General features: G+C 44.0%; 3 protein-coding genes across 4 annotated transcripts in view; 1 reads left to right on the forward strand and 2 right to left on the reverse strand.

Annotated features, from left to right (window-relative positions):
* The window catches only part of tmem67 (transmembrane protein 67), a 29,976-nt gene extending 28,821 nt beyond the window's left edge, over positions 1 to 1,155 (reverse strand). The window contains exons 1-3 of the mRNA XM_077013155.1: positions 496 to 1,155; positions 313 to 401; positions 139 to 229 (exon numbers count right to left, since the gene is read on the reverse strand). Coding sequence (XP_076869270.1) covers positions 139 to 229; positions 313 to 401; positions 496 to 691 — 376 coding nt within the window. The 5' untranslated portion in view covers positions 692 to 1,155. The remainder of the gene's footprint in view (positions 1 to 138; positions 230 to 312; positions 402 to 495) is intronic.
* A 15-nt stretch (positions 1,156 to 1,170) lies between these two features.
* On the forward strand, positions 1,171 to 3,067 carry rbm12ba (RNA binding motif protein 12Ba). Its single transcript, XM_077013157.1, has one exon. It carries the CDS (start codon positions 1,171 to 1,173, stop codon positions 2,569 to 2,571), a length of 1,401 nt encoding a protein of 466 aa, XP_076869272.1. The 3' UTR covers positions 2,572 to 3,067.
* A 658-nt stretch (positions 3,068 to 3,725) lies between these two features.
* LOC143519572 (uncharacterized) lies at positions 3,726 to 13,441 on the reverse strand. Of its 2 annotated transcripts, XM_077013158.1 has the most exons (12): positions 13,322 to 13,441; positions 13,002 to 13,066; positions 8,646 to 8,676; positions 7,160 to 7,237; positions 6,930 to 7,069; positions 6,665 to 6,790; positions 6,419 to 6,464; positions 6,136 to 6,210; positions 5,666 to 6,051; positions 5,274 to 5,378; positions 4,209 to 4,302; positions 3,726 to 3,987 (listed from the first exon to the last, which is right to left on the reverse strand). In XM_077013158.1, exons 2-12 carry the CDS (start codon positions 13,050 to 13,052, stop codon positions 3,965 to 3,967), a joined length of 1,155 nt encoding a protein of 384 aa, XP_076869273.1. In that variant the 5' UTR covers positions 13,053 to 13,066; positions 13,322 to 13,441; the 3' UTR covers positions 3,726 to 3,964. The 2 variants fall into 2 exon arrangements, with proteins under 2 accessions (XP_076869273.1, XP_076869274.1); XM_077013159.1 differs by lacking the exon at positions 8,646 to 8,676 and having other exon boundaries at positions 13,322 to 13,412.
* Between the last annotated feature and the right edge of the window lie 307 nt (positions 13,442 to 13,748).

Here is a 13,748-nt window from a genome sequence, read left to right on the forward strand (position 1 = left end):
ACTGGGCTAAGCTGCAAATATTTTTCCCCGTAATCACTTACTATTACATGGATTTATATTTTGCTTGCATGGTCACATATTGTATATACTGTATGTTGCTAAAGACCTTTAATAGCGGTGATACACTCAAATACTCACCCAAAACGTGTCCTGTAGGACACTGACATTTTCCGTCCTCGCCCTGGCTGCCTGGACATCGGATACACCCATATCCGTCCTGAGTAACACCCTACAAAACACACAAGGCTTTACACCCCGCACGCTGTGAGTGTGTACATCATGAATGCGTGTAGAACCGAGCCGGTTCGGTACCGGTGTGGGCTCCGGGCATCTCTGACACGTGACGGACCCTCCACCGCTGCCCAGCACCTTGAACCCTGTCTGACATTCGCAGCTCAAGCCTGTTTTGGAGATCACAAGAGATCTGATGAAGCAAGTGACTCGTTTTTGTTATGATAACACCAATAAACCACCGTCGGAACCAGCAGGCTTCACCTGATTTACTGCTGATTTGGTTCGGTCCGCATTTCACACAAGACAAACTCGAAATGTCAAAGTAGTTCTCGACCCCGCAGTCCGATGGCCGCGTAAAAGAGACAGAAAACAGTTCACATGAACAAATTTCGGGTTTCAGAAGGAAAATGAGGTATACAGAGATAAACTCCCGCGACCGAAGCGTCCCCGTCGCCATGGTAGAGAAGCCCCGCCTCTTCCTGTAAGGCTACCCACAACTCCTTTCGCCCTACCCCCTTAAAAGTCGCGGGCTCGCGCTACAGGGAGAAAAAAAACAACATTCGCACGCGCAGCACGAGGTGCTTGGTGAAGGAGACACGTGTGTGAGGTCGACACGCCAAGTAGTGAAACACTGCTGTCGGATAAGACTAAATTAGATTCGGTCTGTTCGTTCACGAACACGTGAAAGGTGAGTTATTGGCCTTAATTTAAAACTTTTATCCTTTTCTCCACACTTTCTACGAGAAGTGTCTGAACTTCTACCATCTACGGACAAAGAAGAGCCAGGTTTGTGGGGATTGCGTTTGATTTTCGAAAGTTATCGGGACATCACACGAGATGAGAAGCTGCCATAATATACTTTTTCCATGATGATCTTTGCTTAGTTTTGTTTTTGTAATTTTTTTTTTCTATGCAGGTATCGCAAGTTTGCAGAACATGGCTGTAATACTGCGTTTAGAGGGTCTGAACATTGATGCAGGATCAGGAGACATCCGCAGATTCTTTGATGGCTTGCACATCCCTGAAGGTGGTGTGCATATCATTGGTGGAAAGTTGGGGGAAGCTTTTATTATATTCACTAGCAAGAGCGATGGCCAGCTAGCAATCCAGCGTTCTGGAAAACCCCTCGCAGGATCTCCCGTCACCCTAAATATCAGCAGCTTCATTGAACTTAAACAGAAAATTATGTTGCAGTTAAATAAGCAAAAAGATGCTGTGGCTAAAGACCCGATGCCCCAGACTGCAGTCAAGCAGTCCGCAAGACAACACGATGAGCATCAGATAAAGGGAGAAGAGATCGGCAGATCAGCTTATCTTCGACTTTATGGACTTCCTACGGCAGCCAACAAGCAGAAAGTCTGCCACTTCCTTAGTGGTGTGGCTGTTATGGATGTCAGAATGAACGTTCTTCAGGGTCGTGACCAGTGCTGTATAGTGAAGGTGGCAAGTGTTCAGGAGGCCGAGAAAGGCCTGAAATACAGCCGCAGAACCCTGCTGGGATCCAGCATCCAGGTCAGGCTGGCCCACGAGAGGATGTGGACAAGCGCCGTGGAGGAACGTGCAAAAACCCAGTCTCCTTCCTCCTCGGAGCAGGAGAGGAACTCTCCTGATGTGCATTCGTTCCACAATATTGCAGGGAAAAGGCGTCCGAAAGACTGGTCGGTTGCTGGACCTCCAAAACGGCGCTGTTCAGAAGACCGGTTGCATTCTGGATCTCCAAGACACAGACATCCAGGTACTGTGGGATTTGCTGCAGAGTACTGTATCATGGTGCAGAACCTTCCCAAAAACATGACCAAAACGGAGATAAGAGCCCTGTTCTCATGTCCCGACATTCCAAATAACAAAATCATACACCTGTTGAATAAGTGGAGGGAGAGAACGTCCACTGCCTTCATCATGTTCTCTCACCCTGAGGATTATGCCATGGCCCTCAACATGGACGGTAGCGTCTTTGGCACCAAACACATCCACGTATCTTCTATAACCAAGGAGAAAATGAGGCTCATGTTTCAGAAGAACTCATTTTACGTGGCAAAATCCCCATTATCGGAAACTGCCTTGTCTTGGATCTATGCTCGGAATTTCCCTGCCGACGTGAAGAAAGCAGAAGTGAGAGACTTCTTTGGTGCGTACGGTGTCCGTGAATGGGACATCACGCTGTTGGAGGACGACCGTGGACACGGCATTGGGGAAGCAGTCGTTCAGCTAATGTGTGAGCAGAGGGCCCAAGACACCCATCATGCCCTGAATGGGAGGCTATTCATGGGCGTGAAGATCCTCCTTAGATGTGTTTCCTTACAGCAGACAAAGGACATCCTGCTTAAAGCAAGATGACTGGGGGGTGGGGCTATGATTTCTGTTCCTTTTACCTGCCCTCCCCAAATGGCTGTATCACTGGCTCAACAGTGGACATAAGTGTATAAATTACCTGGCAGAAATGGTACTGGACCACCTTAGCTCCAGTGATTCAAATATGAATGTATATTATGCAGCTGAGGCTGCATGTTGTCTTTTTATCTGACACGAATTGTTTGATTCAAGTGAGGGATTCGCTTCAGTGTCTTGGTGGGTAATAGGGTTTCCCAGCCCAGTCTGCAGGGGCTTCTGGACAGTTCATGTTTTGGCTCCATCCTGTCTCCCAGTTTGACTTAACAAAGGGAATTGAAGCAGAGCAAAACCGAACTGTTTGGAGGAAGTGGGTTGGTTAAAAATGCCTCTACGATACCTGCTGACTGCTTCTTTAAGCTTTCTAAAAGAGAGATCAATCTTTGCCAAAATCCTGTGTATGTTAATGTTTAACACAATTAAACAAATGGACCTTGTGGTGTGACCATTGACTTTTATTCTTAGTCTGATGAGGTGTGTACAAGTGTGTGAGGTCTTTGGCCATCTGATGCATGAGTGAGGGAATGGCTGATTTATGTGGCAGAAATGACCGTGTACGGATGGTATCTTGACATTTTGCACGTGGCAACAAACTGAATGCTGGACTGAAGTAATAAATATTCATAAGCATAAAGGTTTAAGCTGTGAATCAAACATTGGTAATGTGAAAACCTAAATGTTAAAAGGACTGAGAGAAAGTGGCCACATGCAAGAACGGCATGTACAAAAAAAGGTTTCAGTGAGCCTCATCGAGATGGCATCAAGGTTGCTGTAAGAACAAAGCGGATTGCTCCAGATCATTCTGGCATTGGGCATGAAGGACATTAGTCTTTAGTACCAGAAGGTGCAACACTGTCTCTGTTAAAGCACTGGAGGTCCTGTTCTGAGTGTCTGTGGATTTGTTCATCTCATCAAGTTCCATATGCAAATTTCCCCTCTGAGGGATTAATAAAGGATTATCTTATCTGTTCCTTAATCCCAATTGTGTATTACTTCTGTATCCTCTGTATTAAAGATTTCTAAACAATTTATGAACTACAGCATAAGAGAAAATAGAAAAAAATATTTTGCTAATAGTGATGAAGTGAAACGCCAAAAATGAATACACTGTTTTAACTTTTTATTGATACTACTGAAAAAACATTTTGGAAACACCTTATAAATATATAGTGTAAGCTTTAAGATCACTTAAGCCATCATTAAAGTCTGCATGAGCATGCCAAATGGGATTATGAATATGACCTGAGAAACGTAAGAAACTACGAACATAAAATCCTAATTAAAATTGGGAATTTGGTCCAAAACAAAAGAAAAATGTTTGCCAGGTGAATGCAGAAGGTCCTCAGTTATAGAATCTGGAAGAGCCTGTTGGAGGAAGAGAAAGGGGGGGGGGGGGGGTACAAGATGTCAGAGATTAATATTTAGCACAGCTAAAACTCCACCCTGTGAAGGTTTAAACGAATAATGAGATGTCATCACATGCACAGAGACACTTCATTCTCAGATGAGGCCACAACCCACTGGGCTGCAGGGGTAAACAACTGGGGAGAAACTGGACGTGCGGTTTGTGCGTGTAGACCTCACACCTTTTATGCTGCTGGAAAGCCTGTCGTTGGAACTGGGAGGCAGCCGTGAAGAGAAGCTCATACTGCTCAAGGAACTGGAGTCCATACTGGGCACCTGGAAAATACGTTCACAACATGCACTCAGAGCAGAACTCTGGGGAAACGGCACACTGGATCGTGAACGGACCGTCACCAGCAGTAGCAGGATAGCCACGGTACTCATCATCAGGATAGAGACATACTGCATGTGTAGTGCCACAGGATTCTGCATGGACACCCAGTGATAGAAAAATCTTGGACTAGTGATGTGGGAACATGTAATTTTGAGTTTCTGTAAATCAGACCAGGCTCACGAGAGACTGGACATTTCAGCGACCCACTGAAGTGTTTGGGCTGAGGCAGTTTTATTTAGAAAAATGTGGAAAAGCTGGAACTGAGCTATGTATATTTTTTTTATGTCTGTCTAGAACATATGAATTATTATGACTGTCAACACCATGTTATTTTAGGTATGTAACCTATCTGTCCAAACAACCTTTAGATAAGTGGCCTGTCTGACATTTTGTCTAACTCATCACCAGCCAAATGAAGGATACATTATATTTTTGTCTAAAAAGGTTTCATTTCTCAGAACCAAAATGATCCGTTTTACCCAGCCAGTGTCGAGTAGACACGCAGATGGCTAACTTTATTATTTGGTTCTCAGAAATGTGGAAAACAACTGCTGAAATAATAAAAGGCATTTGCTTCGGCTCCGTTATTTACATTTTCTTTAACTTTTCACCTCACACCTAAATGACTGGAGCAGAATGATAAGTAGGTAGTTATATGGGCACACCATATCCTTTCTGTAGTATTGAATTGTCAGTACATACTTCAAACTGGTGTTCATAATCAGAGATTAGTGAGGAATAAATACTCCTCTGCACAATGTCAGTTACAAGACATGCCTCTTTGTTAAGTGCATGATTATAGATCATTATAGCTCAGAATAAGGCTGGGGTTTAGTTATTCTTTTCTTTTTGATATGGTTTCTCCCACCCATTAGACTGTAGATGTTTTCATCTGCATCCATGTGGTCATTACCGAGGAAATACTTCTGAGGCGGTATTCCATCAACACGTCCGTGAGCTTCTGGGTGATCTTCAGCACAACCTGAGCATCGTCTTCATTTTCAATTCTGAATGTATCCTGAAATTACACGCAACAATTCGCTTAACGCCACAGAACTGAGAAAAAATAAATAAATCCCTAGCAACAGGTGGTAAGTGTGGAGCTTGTAAAATATCACTAGTGTTTGGTGATCACTTTTTTTTTTTTTTGACTGGATCCTTGGGACACATTAAGAACATCAACATTAACTCTGAAACTCAATGAAATCCAATTTAAGCTCACTACCTCCACACACTGGACAAACACCACAGTTCACACACTTCAACAGCAACAGTCACATTATCATTCACGGCCAGAATCTGTACCAGATATCTGAGAAGTGTTGTAAGGGTGCTGTTGCCCTCAGAGGTCTTTCTGCTGCCGCCCACGTTCATGGGAGGGTCGTTGGGAAACGGCCTGCCTATTCCATCACTACGTGGACCCATGCCAAAGCCATCCGAGCCCAAGCGCATGGACCCACTGCCGGAAAAGCGCTGCATGCCCTCCAGGTTGCCCACAAGCCTGTCATGTCCAGTCACGGGCTTCCCGTAGCGGCCGGAATTAGGAAGGGGGCCCATGTCAGACTGGCCCCTCCTCATGGGACCATCAGCCATAACAGGATGCATGCTGGGGGGGTAATCGGGTAACAGTCCACCCCTAGATGGGAAGTCTCCTGGGAAGGGCAGGTCAGGAAAACCACCGAAAGGGCCACCTAAGACAGAGGGAGGAAAGGTCAAATCAGACGTTCTGACTGAGAAACTCTGAGGTGGGTCGAGCCCGTCCCCAACGCACTAACCTGGATAAACACCTCTAGGCGCTGGTCCAAGAAGACCTGCAGCACCGGGTCCTCCCACATTGGGATGTGCAGTCTCTGGCGCACACACACACACACACACACACACACACACACACACACACACACACACACACACACACACACACACACACACACACACACACACACACACAGACAGACAGACAGTGGGAGCTCTCATTAACATAATGGTCTCAGTTATGTGAACTGATAAGTTAGCTCCAGGGCATAACAGCCATCATGCAAAATGTAGCGTTTGACTCACTCATGTTCTGAAATGCTGGTACGTCACTGGGCTCCTTGATGACAACCTAGAGAGTGCGCACAGGTAAATCGTGTGTTAGGATGGTCAAATGAAACGGATCGTAAATCATTCCGGTTGACGCAAGTCTTTTTTTTTCGGCCCGTGTTTAGACTTTCATGAATCTGGAGTATAGTAAAGATTAGATCTAGACAGAATGCTGGTGTGAACACATCCCAGGCGCAGGGTTGGAGCGTGCTCTGTTCTTACCTTGAGTTGACCTCTGCCCTCCGTCTTCTCCACCTCCGTGGCAGCCGTTTTGATGGATCTCCTGATCACAGGGTTTTTAGCAGCTTCTGGCTCCTCCTCCGGCATTTTCTCCGGGTTATTCCGCTTCTATCGCCCAGCAGGAGGGCAAGAGAACGCGTCAGTTTCGTACAAACGTTTTCTAAAGGTCGCAGGTGGACGCCAGCGATGTGCGTTCCTGCGCAGTTAACGTGGTTTAATGCAGTGGAATAAAAGGGACGGGTCTCACCAAGTACCGGAAGCAGTGTTTCCACCCAATAATGTGGGCCGCCATCTCGTGCTGCAGTAACTGAACTTTGCACAGTTTACACTGGTAATGGGGCGGGACCGATTTTGTGGGACTGCGATACTCCCATACAAACTGAAGGCCTACAAACACACACACACACACACACAAAATATCAGTGTTCATCCATTTCCACAAGAAGGTGCATGTTGCCATTAGGACGTGTTCCGTACCGATAACTGGCTCTGTGGCAGTTTTCAGCAGCTTGCTCAGGGGGGGCATGGTGTGAATGGCGCCGTTCTTGGTGAACACTGGCAGGACACACATGAGTTAGAAGGACAAAGTCTAGGTGGCACAGCAGGCTGCTACACAAATCCTCATGAGATTGAGCTGGTCTTTTACAGCTTGGGCACAAAGGCAGGACCCCACCGAATCCTGATATCTGCCGGGGCACGCAGGTTCCTTGTTTGTGCCAAACAGGAGCCCATCGGTTCAGAAGAAGAAAAACAAACAAAACGACAACAAAAAAAAGCTGTGGCCAAAGAAGTGAGCCACACGATGAATACGAGTGCTGAACAACATGTAAAAACTCAACAGTCACTGTTCAAATGATCGGGCAGAAGGTGCCAGCCAACGACCCCTGGCCCATTCCAGTGGTCAAAGTACAGTGCCTAGAAACAGCACTGCGTCAGGGCCAATTACGGTGCAGCTGAGGGGCTCCTGTTCTTCACGCATCTCCAGAAAGTCACAGTGCCTTTAAACAAAGGCAGTTCGGTTTTCTGGACGTGTAAAAATACTCATCTTACTGCCAAGACGTCTTAAAGTGCAGGCAGATCGGACTACGAGACGCCTGAACTCTAGAGGTCCATTCCAGGCTGCTTCCCCTCCTCCTCCAGACGTGACATCAGGAGTCCAGCACCAGCAACCAGCACCAGAGTCAGGAGCACCAGGCTCTCCACATTGTTTTACTGCCCCAGACACAGCACGCCCCCCCCATCCCAACCCTCCTCTTTCATTTGTTCTTTCACTCTCCTTTGGTTTTATAGGAAAATTTGGCCATCAAAGATAACATCGTTTCGCTCAGTACTACAGACCATCAACCATACACTCTATGCTAGTCTCCCGATTGGCTGATCGGCTTTGGGCCAATCGGTGAGGTTCCACCACATTTGTTCTTCAGTACAAACCATTTTTTCCAGTATTGGCACAGTGGACTAAACTGTTAATGGGCTTTTGTGACAACAGAAAAGCCCCAAGCGAAGAGCTTTACTTGAGCCAAAGCTCATCCACCGTTCCACCTGAAGCAACGAACGGCCTGGGCGGCCATGTTGTCTTTCAGAAAGACAGTGACCAATATAAGGTAACCCTCCACAATTTGCTGCACCGTTAAATATCGTCCTCCTGCCTCTTTGGGCCGTCAACGACGACACAGCCCAATACATCCGGGCATACCTACGGTGCTTAATACAGGACTGCGTGTTGAAGTTTCCAATGTTGTTCAGAGAAGGTTACACGATCAATTTAAAAAAAGGAAATGGCACAACATTTAAGGTCAAATATATCCAAATAGTTTGCAAAAACTTTTCAACAACAGCTGCAGGAGCTGTGTTTGTGTATTGTTTAAAATTTAAGCACTACAGCTCTGACCTCAGAGGGGGCACATGGTGATGACATCACCAAGGCCAAAGAGCAGATCCGGAGGCTGAGGGCGGGACTTACCTATGTCACCACTGTGGACTGGCTGCTTTTTCTGTCATAGATGACAAATAAAACCATCAGAAAGAGAGAGATAAAGAGGAGTTAGAGAGACAGTATAGTATGTGAGGTGGGGTGCAACACCCCACACTCGGACGGCCCATCCTCCTCTGGGTTGCTCTCCATGAGTTTGGAGACAGGGGTGCGTGGGTGAGCCAACCAATGGTCTCCTCAACTCCCTCTCCCAGCTTGTCCACATACGTGCACTAGAAGAACAGTAATACACCTCTTCCCCACTGCCAACAGCAGCATGGGGTAGATTTAGAGACACATGAAGAAGGCACACAGCAGTCAAATCATTTTTAAGCCTATAGGTCAGGGTGCAAGCTGCACAATATATGATGCAGCTTTAAATATCACAAAGCTTAGCAGTGCTTATGCACTGGTGTTTGTGGTAAAAATAAATAAAATAATAAAGACAATAAAGTACGATTTCAGCCCCCGTCAGTTTCCGTTTTAAGTATATATCATTAACCTTATCACCAAGAGAACCTTACCTAAATTCCTTTCTGCTAGCTCGCTTGTATTTCTCATTTTATAATGGCAAATCAAGCAACCAGCGCGCACTGACCAGCGCGTGTGGGGTTGCTCCTGCAGGTCGTGTTAAGCTTTCGGTTTCTAGAAATAACCAAGCTTTAACCCGGGACCAGTCGTGATCCAACGCACCTCTGCTCAGAGTCAAAAACCTGCAAGGCTGAGAGGGTCAACCAGAATGGGACCCCCAAACAAAAGCTCAGGGGTCACGGATACACCTCACAGCTACTCTGCAGTCACATGGTATGAAACGGCTGCTAGAGCGTGCCGTTACTCACTCCATGTATGAAGTTACCGATACATCATTAGACTGCACTTTGAAAACCCTTTCTAGATCATTCAGCTAGTGCAGTATGTGACAGTTAGCCACATTAGAGCATTGCGATTCTAGCAACACTTGGGAAATCAAATTCTGTCAAATAAATGTTCTGGTAACTTTTTAAACCACATTTAAAAACACATAAAAGGGAACAAAGAAAAAATACATAAATGAAACAAAAGAAATATAATTAAGATTAAATAATCAAAATTACACACTGACCAAACCTTGATCCATGAACTAGCAGTAGTAACTAACTAGAAGCCAAACTAGTGTGGCTGTGAAAATTTTGTGCTAGTACTTTATCAATACGGTCATAGTCAGGATACATGACCCTTTATTAAGAACCAATTTGAATTATGCTTATTTAAACAGAATATGCTTCTTTAAAGTCATTATTAATTTGAATAATTAATTAATAATTTGTGTATTTAGCTTGCAGTGATTAAATGTTAACCAGAGGAAGAGAAAACCTGCAGGGAACAAAACTTTATGTTTGTTTTAGCATACAGCGAAGTTGTCTAGCAAGGAATGATGGTCAACAAAAAAAAAATACTTTTTGTAATTTTTTTTTCTTCCACTGAGTAAGTTTGCATTTTTCACTTGAAGTACTAGGATTTAATAAACATTTGGGGGTATAGCCTGTAGTCAGACTAGTTTGGCTGGGAAATACCGTTTTGTACTGGCACTTTGATACCATTATAGTCAGGACAATAGAAACTTTAGGGTAAATGCCATTTGAAAGTAAAAATGTGTCTTTGGACAACTGGAAGCACGTCTAGCACTAGGCAATGAGTAATGCATGTGCCCCCAGTTGTCTAGTTTCAAATATACCAACAAAGACTAGCCACACTAGTGTTATTACAGGCTGGGCTCCCAAAATTACAAAAACCCTGTTTTTGACTCATCACATAATACTAGATGTTTTCCCAGTTGTTCGAACACCTATATTCTAATTTAAGGTGGAATTCCTTCTTCGAGTTTCAAGTGTCTTGGCTATGTCCGTATCAGTAAAGTGCCTGTGTTGTGTCTGATTCAGTTCCCCGTCCAGTTCATGTTTCTTGTGTCCAAAGGTTCACGCTTGCACGAAAAAAACCTGCAGGTGATTGAGCTTTTGTACAGTAGACAAAACACTATAAGATATCCTAAAAGTCAGAATACAAAATCCACTTTGAAAAAGAGAAAGATGTGGGTTTTCCTGAATAATATTTTGGGTTTCTTGAATATTATTTTGGACAGTTGAAGAAGCTAATGGTGTGATTTTTGCATTTTACTGACAACAAACATGGTTATAGAGAAATGTAAGCCTCAATTTTAATATTGATGAATGTAAGCCTACTTAAGTGAACAAAACATTTTCGCATGACTATGTAAATGTAGGGGGGCACTTTTAGACAGGTGAATTAGCTTCTCCAGATCCATTTCACTGCCATAAACACCTTAAAGTACATGTTGGGGATTTACTACTGATGTGGGTGAAACATTTATTCATTACTAATAAAAACAGACACTTCATTTTAGTGTTTATAAAAACGTGAATTTCATAATCTGACTTTTAGGATATCTTGTAGGGATGCACCGAAAATTCGGCCACCGAAAATTTTCGGCCGAAATGGCTTAAATTTGCATTTTCGGTTTTCGGCCGAAATACTTTCATCACCGAAACAACACGGCCGAAACAATGTGCTGTGATGACGCAAGCAAAAATCGCCACCTGCACGCGCTTATTTGGATAAAACTAGCAAAAAAGTTTTCCAGTGTTGGCGCCGAGGCAAAAGACATTACACCAAAAATTAAGGAACTCGTTGCCTTAGACGATCAACCGTTCTCTGTCGTAGGGATTTCGTAGGCTAATAGAGCACATTGAGCCCCGTTATGTTTTGCCGAGCAGACGACATTTCTCAGAAGTGTGTTTACCTGAGCTGTTTAATGTTGTTGCAACTCACGTCACGTTTTTATGAGAGAATTTATATTTATCTTTCAGGCCAGTCAGTTATAACTAAATTTAACTCGTATAAAATACATATATTTATCCTCTCAGATAAAAACGGTCTGCAAGCGAGTTTAATTTAATTAGTGGTCGGCCGTTGACAGCGGTATCGCCGTTAACGGCCCACCACTAATTTTATTTTATAATATGCATTACTGTAATGTCAGTGCTAAATAAATATATACAAATCAAATTTTGTAGTTGATTTATTCTTTGAATAGCAATGCCTTGATTTTAGTGAGGTTAGCCATAAATCCAATGTTATTAATAATTGGCATAATAATAATAATCTTTATTTGTATAGCACCTTTCATACATACATGTAACTCAAAGTGCTTTCTGTATTTCGGTGTTTCGGTTTTCGGCTTTCGGCCTTGGTTTCCTCATTTTCGGTTTTCGGTTTCGGCTAAGAATTTTCATTTCGGTGCATCCCTAATATCTTGTGTTTTGGCTTCTGTATTTTCAGAGCTCAGTCTGAAAGTCTGCAGGCTTTCGTGCATGCTTGCACCCGTGGACACAATAAACACAGGAGGGGGGACTGAATCAGTCACAACACCAGCATAATACTGCCTTTCTCATCCATACCAGCCTGACTATACATCTACACCCCAAATGCCAGTTTGAACTCTGTTGGCTATAATAATAACTATGACGTCTCAATAGCTGGGTTTCTATCCAAACATTTCGCAAATGTTATGTGCATTTATGAAATTTCTGCAGAAAAAGGGTGAATAAAGTCGTTTCTCCATCCACTACATTTACCCAAGGAGACTTTGGATGATGTAGGCAGCTGTGACTGGGGGCCTCAAAACAAGTGAAATGGAGAGATTTAACTCTCTATACTTCATCATTTATTCAAAAACCATTTTCAATCGCCCTTGTCCCCATTTCGGCTTTAACGATATTCACATTTCCCCACCTCGTACTACAAAAGAGGGGTAAGATGGGCTCTGGACACAGCTCTTCGTGCAGGGCTTACATGACGGCATGTGTGTGTGCGTGTGTGCTTGCACGTTCATGAGCAAATGATTTAAATTCTACAGTGTGTCATGGTGTATGTAAATTAAAATGTTTAAATAAATGGTAGTAGTGTAGACAGTCGTCTGCTTGTTTAGTTAGTCTGGATGTCTGATGATTTGAGTAGTGTCAGTGTCAACCATAAGGTGACCAGACGTCCTCTTTTACCCAAAGTTGTCTTCTTTTTGAGCTGTAAAAAATGAGTTTCACACATTTTTGTTTGACTCGAGCTTGCATAATTTCAAGAAGCGTTTCGTTCAAAACCGAGTCCCTCCCTTCCCAGCTCCGCTCGGTCCCAGAACCACCAGTAGTGGTGAAACATGTCTTTATTCGCCCCTTCACTCTCCACTGTCTTTAACTGGACCTTCCAGCGACTACTGCTCATTTCACGGCGCCACCAGGTTCGCCACCTCCACCTCCACCCGTCACGCTCAGGCCACAGGCCCGAACACAAACTCACCTTCCGGCCGGCGTTCTTCGGCTTCTTCTGTGGGTTTTCAGTCGTTTCCATTCTGCGAGAAAACCCTAAAGTGAAAATAAATGCCGTTAACATGTAAAATAAACTATCCACACCTCCTACACGCCGGATCAGGCTCTGGACGGGCTACATACGAACCGCTCAGGTGATTCATGACTGGTTCTGTGTGGTTACACTAGCAGTGAAGCTAACGACTAACGTCTGTAGATCACACGTATGTGGGCCGCCGCCATTAACGTTTCTCCTCAGAACCGACACTAGTGTTAATCATGTTATCATAACTGAACACGCCATGTACTCACTGTGGGGTTCGTGCTAAGCAGAGAGCTAATTTCACACTCGACCAAAGTGTTTACGGTGTTCACGGCCCCGTTCTTCTCCAGCGTAGTAATTACGAACAGGCACCGGGCCACCGTGAGGCGCCCGTTATTTCAAAATAAAAGTCACGGCGTCGTTTATGCGCAGATATCTTAGCGATTTTGTACGCGCCTTGGGTTTATGTGTAACTGTTAATTTCGCTGTCCAGTGCAAAAATACTGTTTAAGATGACCACTGCTGATCAACGTCAGTGGAAGGTTGTGGACCGTGAATGGATAAGTAGCAGAAAATTATTGTCCGCAAATACTTTGTTCTTTTATTTTGAAAATAATATTTATGGAAGTTAAGACAAATATCGTCGGGTTTTGAATATTTATACATATTATATACATTTACACACATATATAAATT

The sequence above is a fragment of the Brachyhypopomus gauderio genome, chromosome 7 (genome assembly GCF_052324685.1).
Source record: "Brachyhypopomus gauderio isolate BG-103 chromosome 7, BGAUD_0.2, whole genome shotgun sequence".
Lineage (NCBI taxonomy): Eukaryota > Metazoa > Chordata > Actinopteri > Gymnotiformes > Hypopomidae > Brachyhypopomus > Brachyhypopomus gauderio.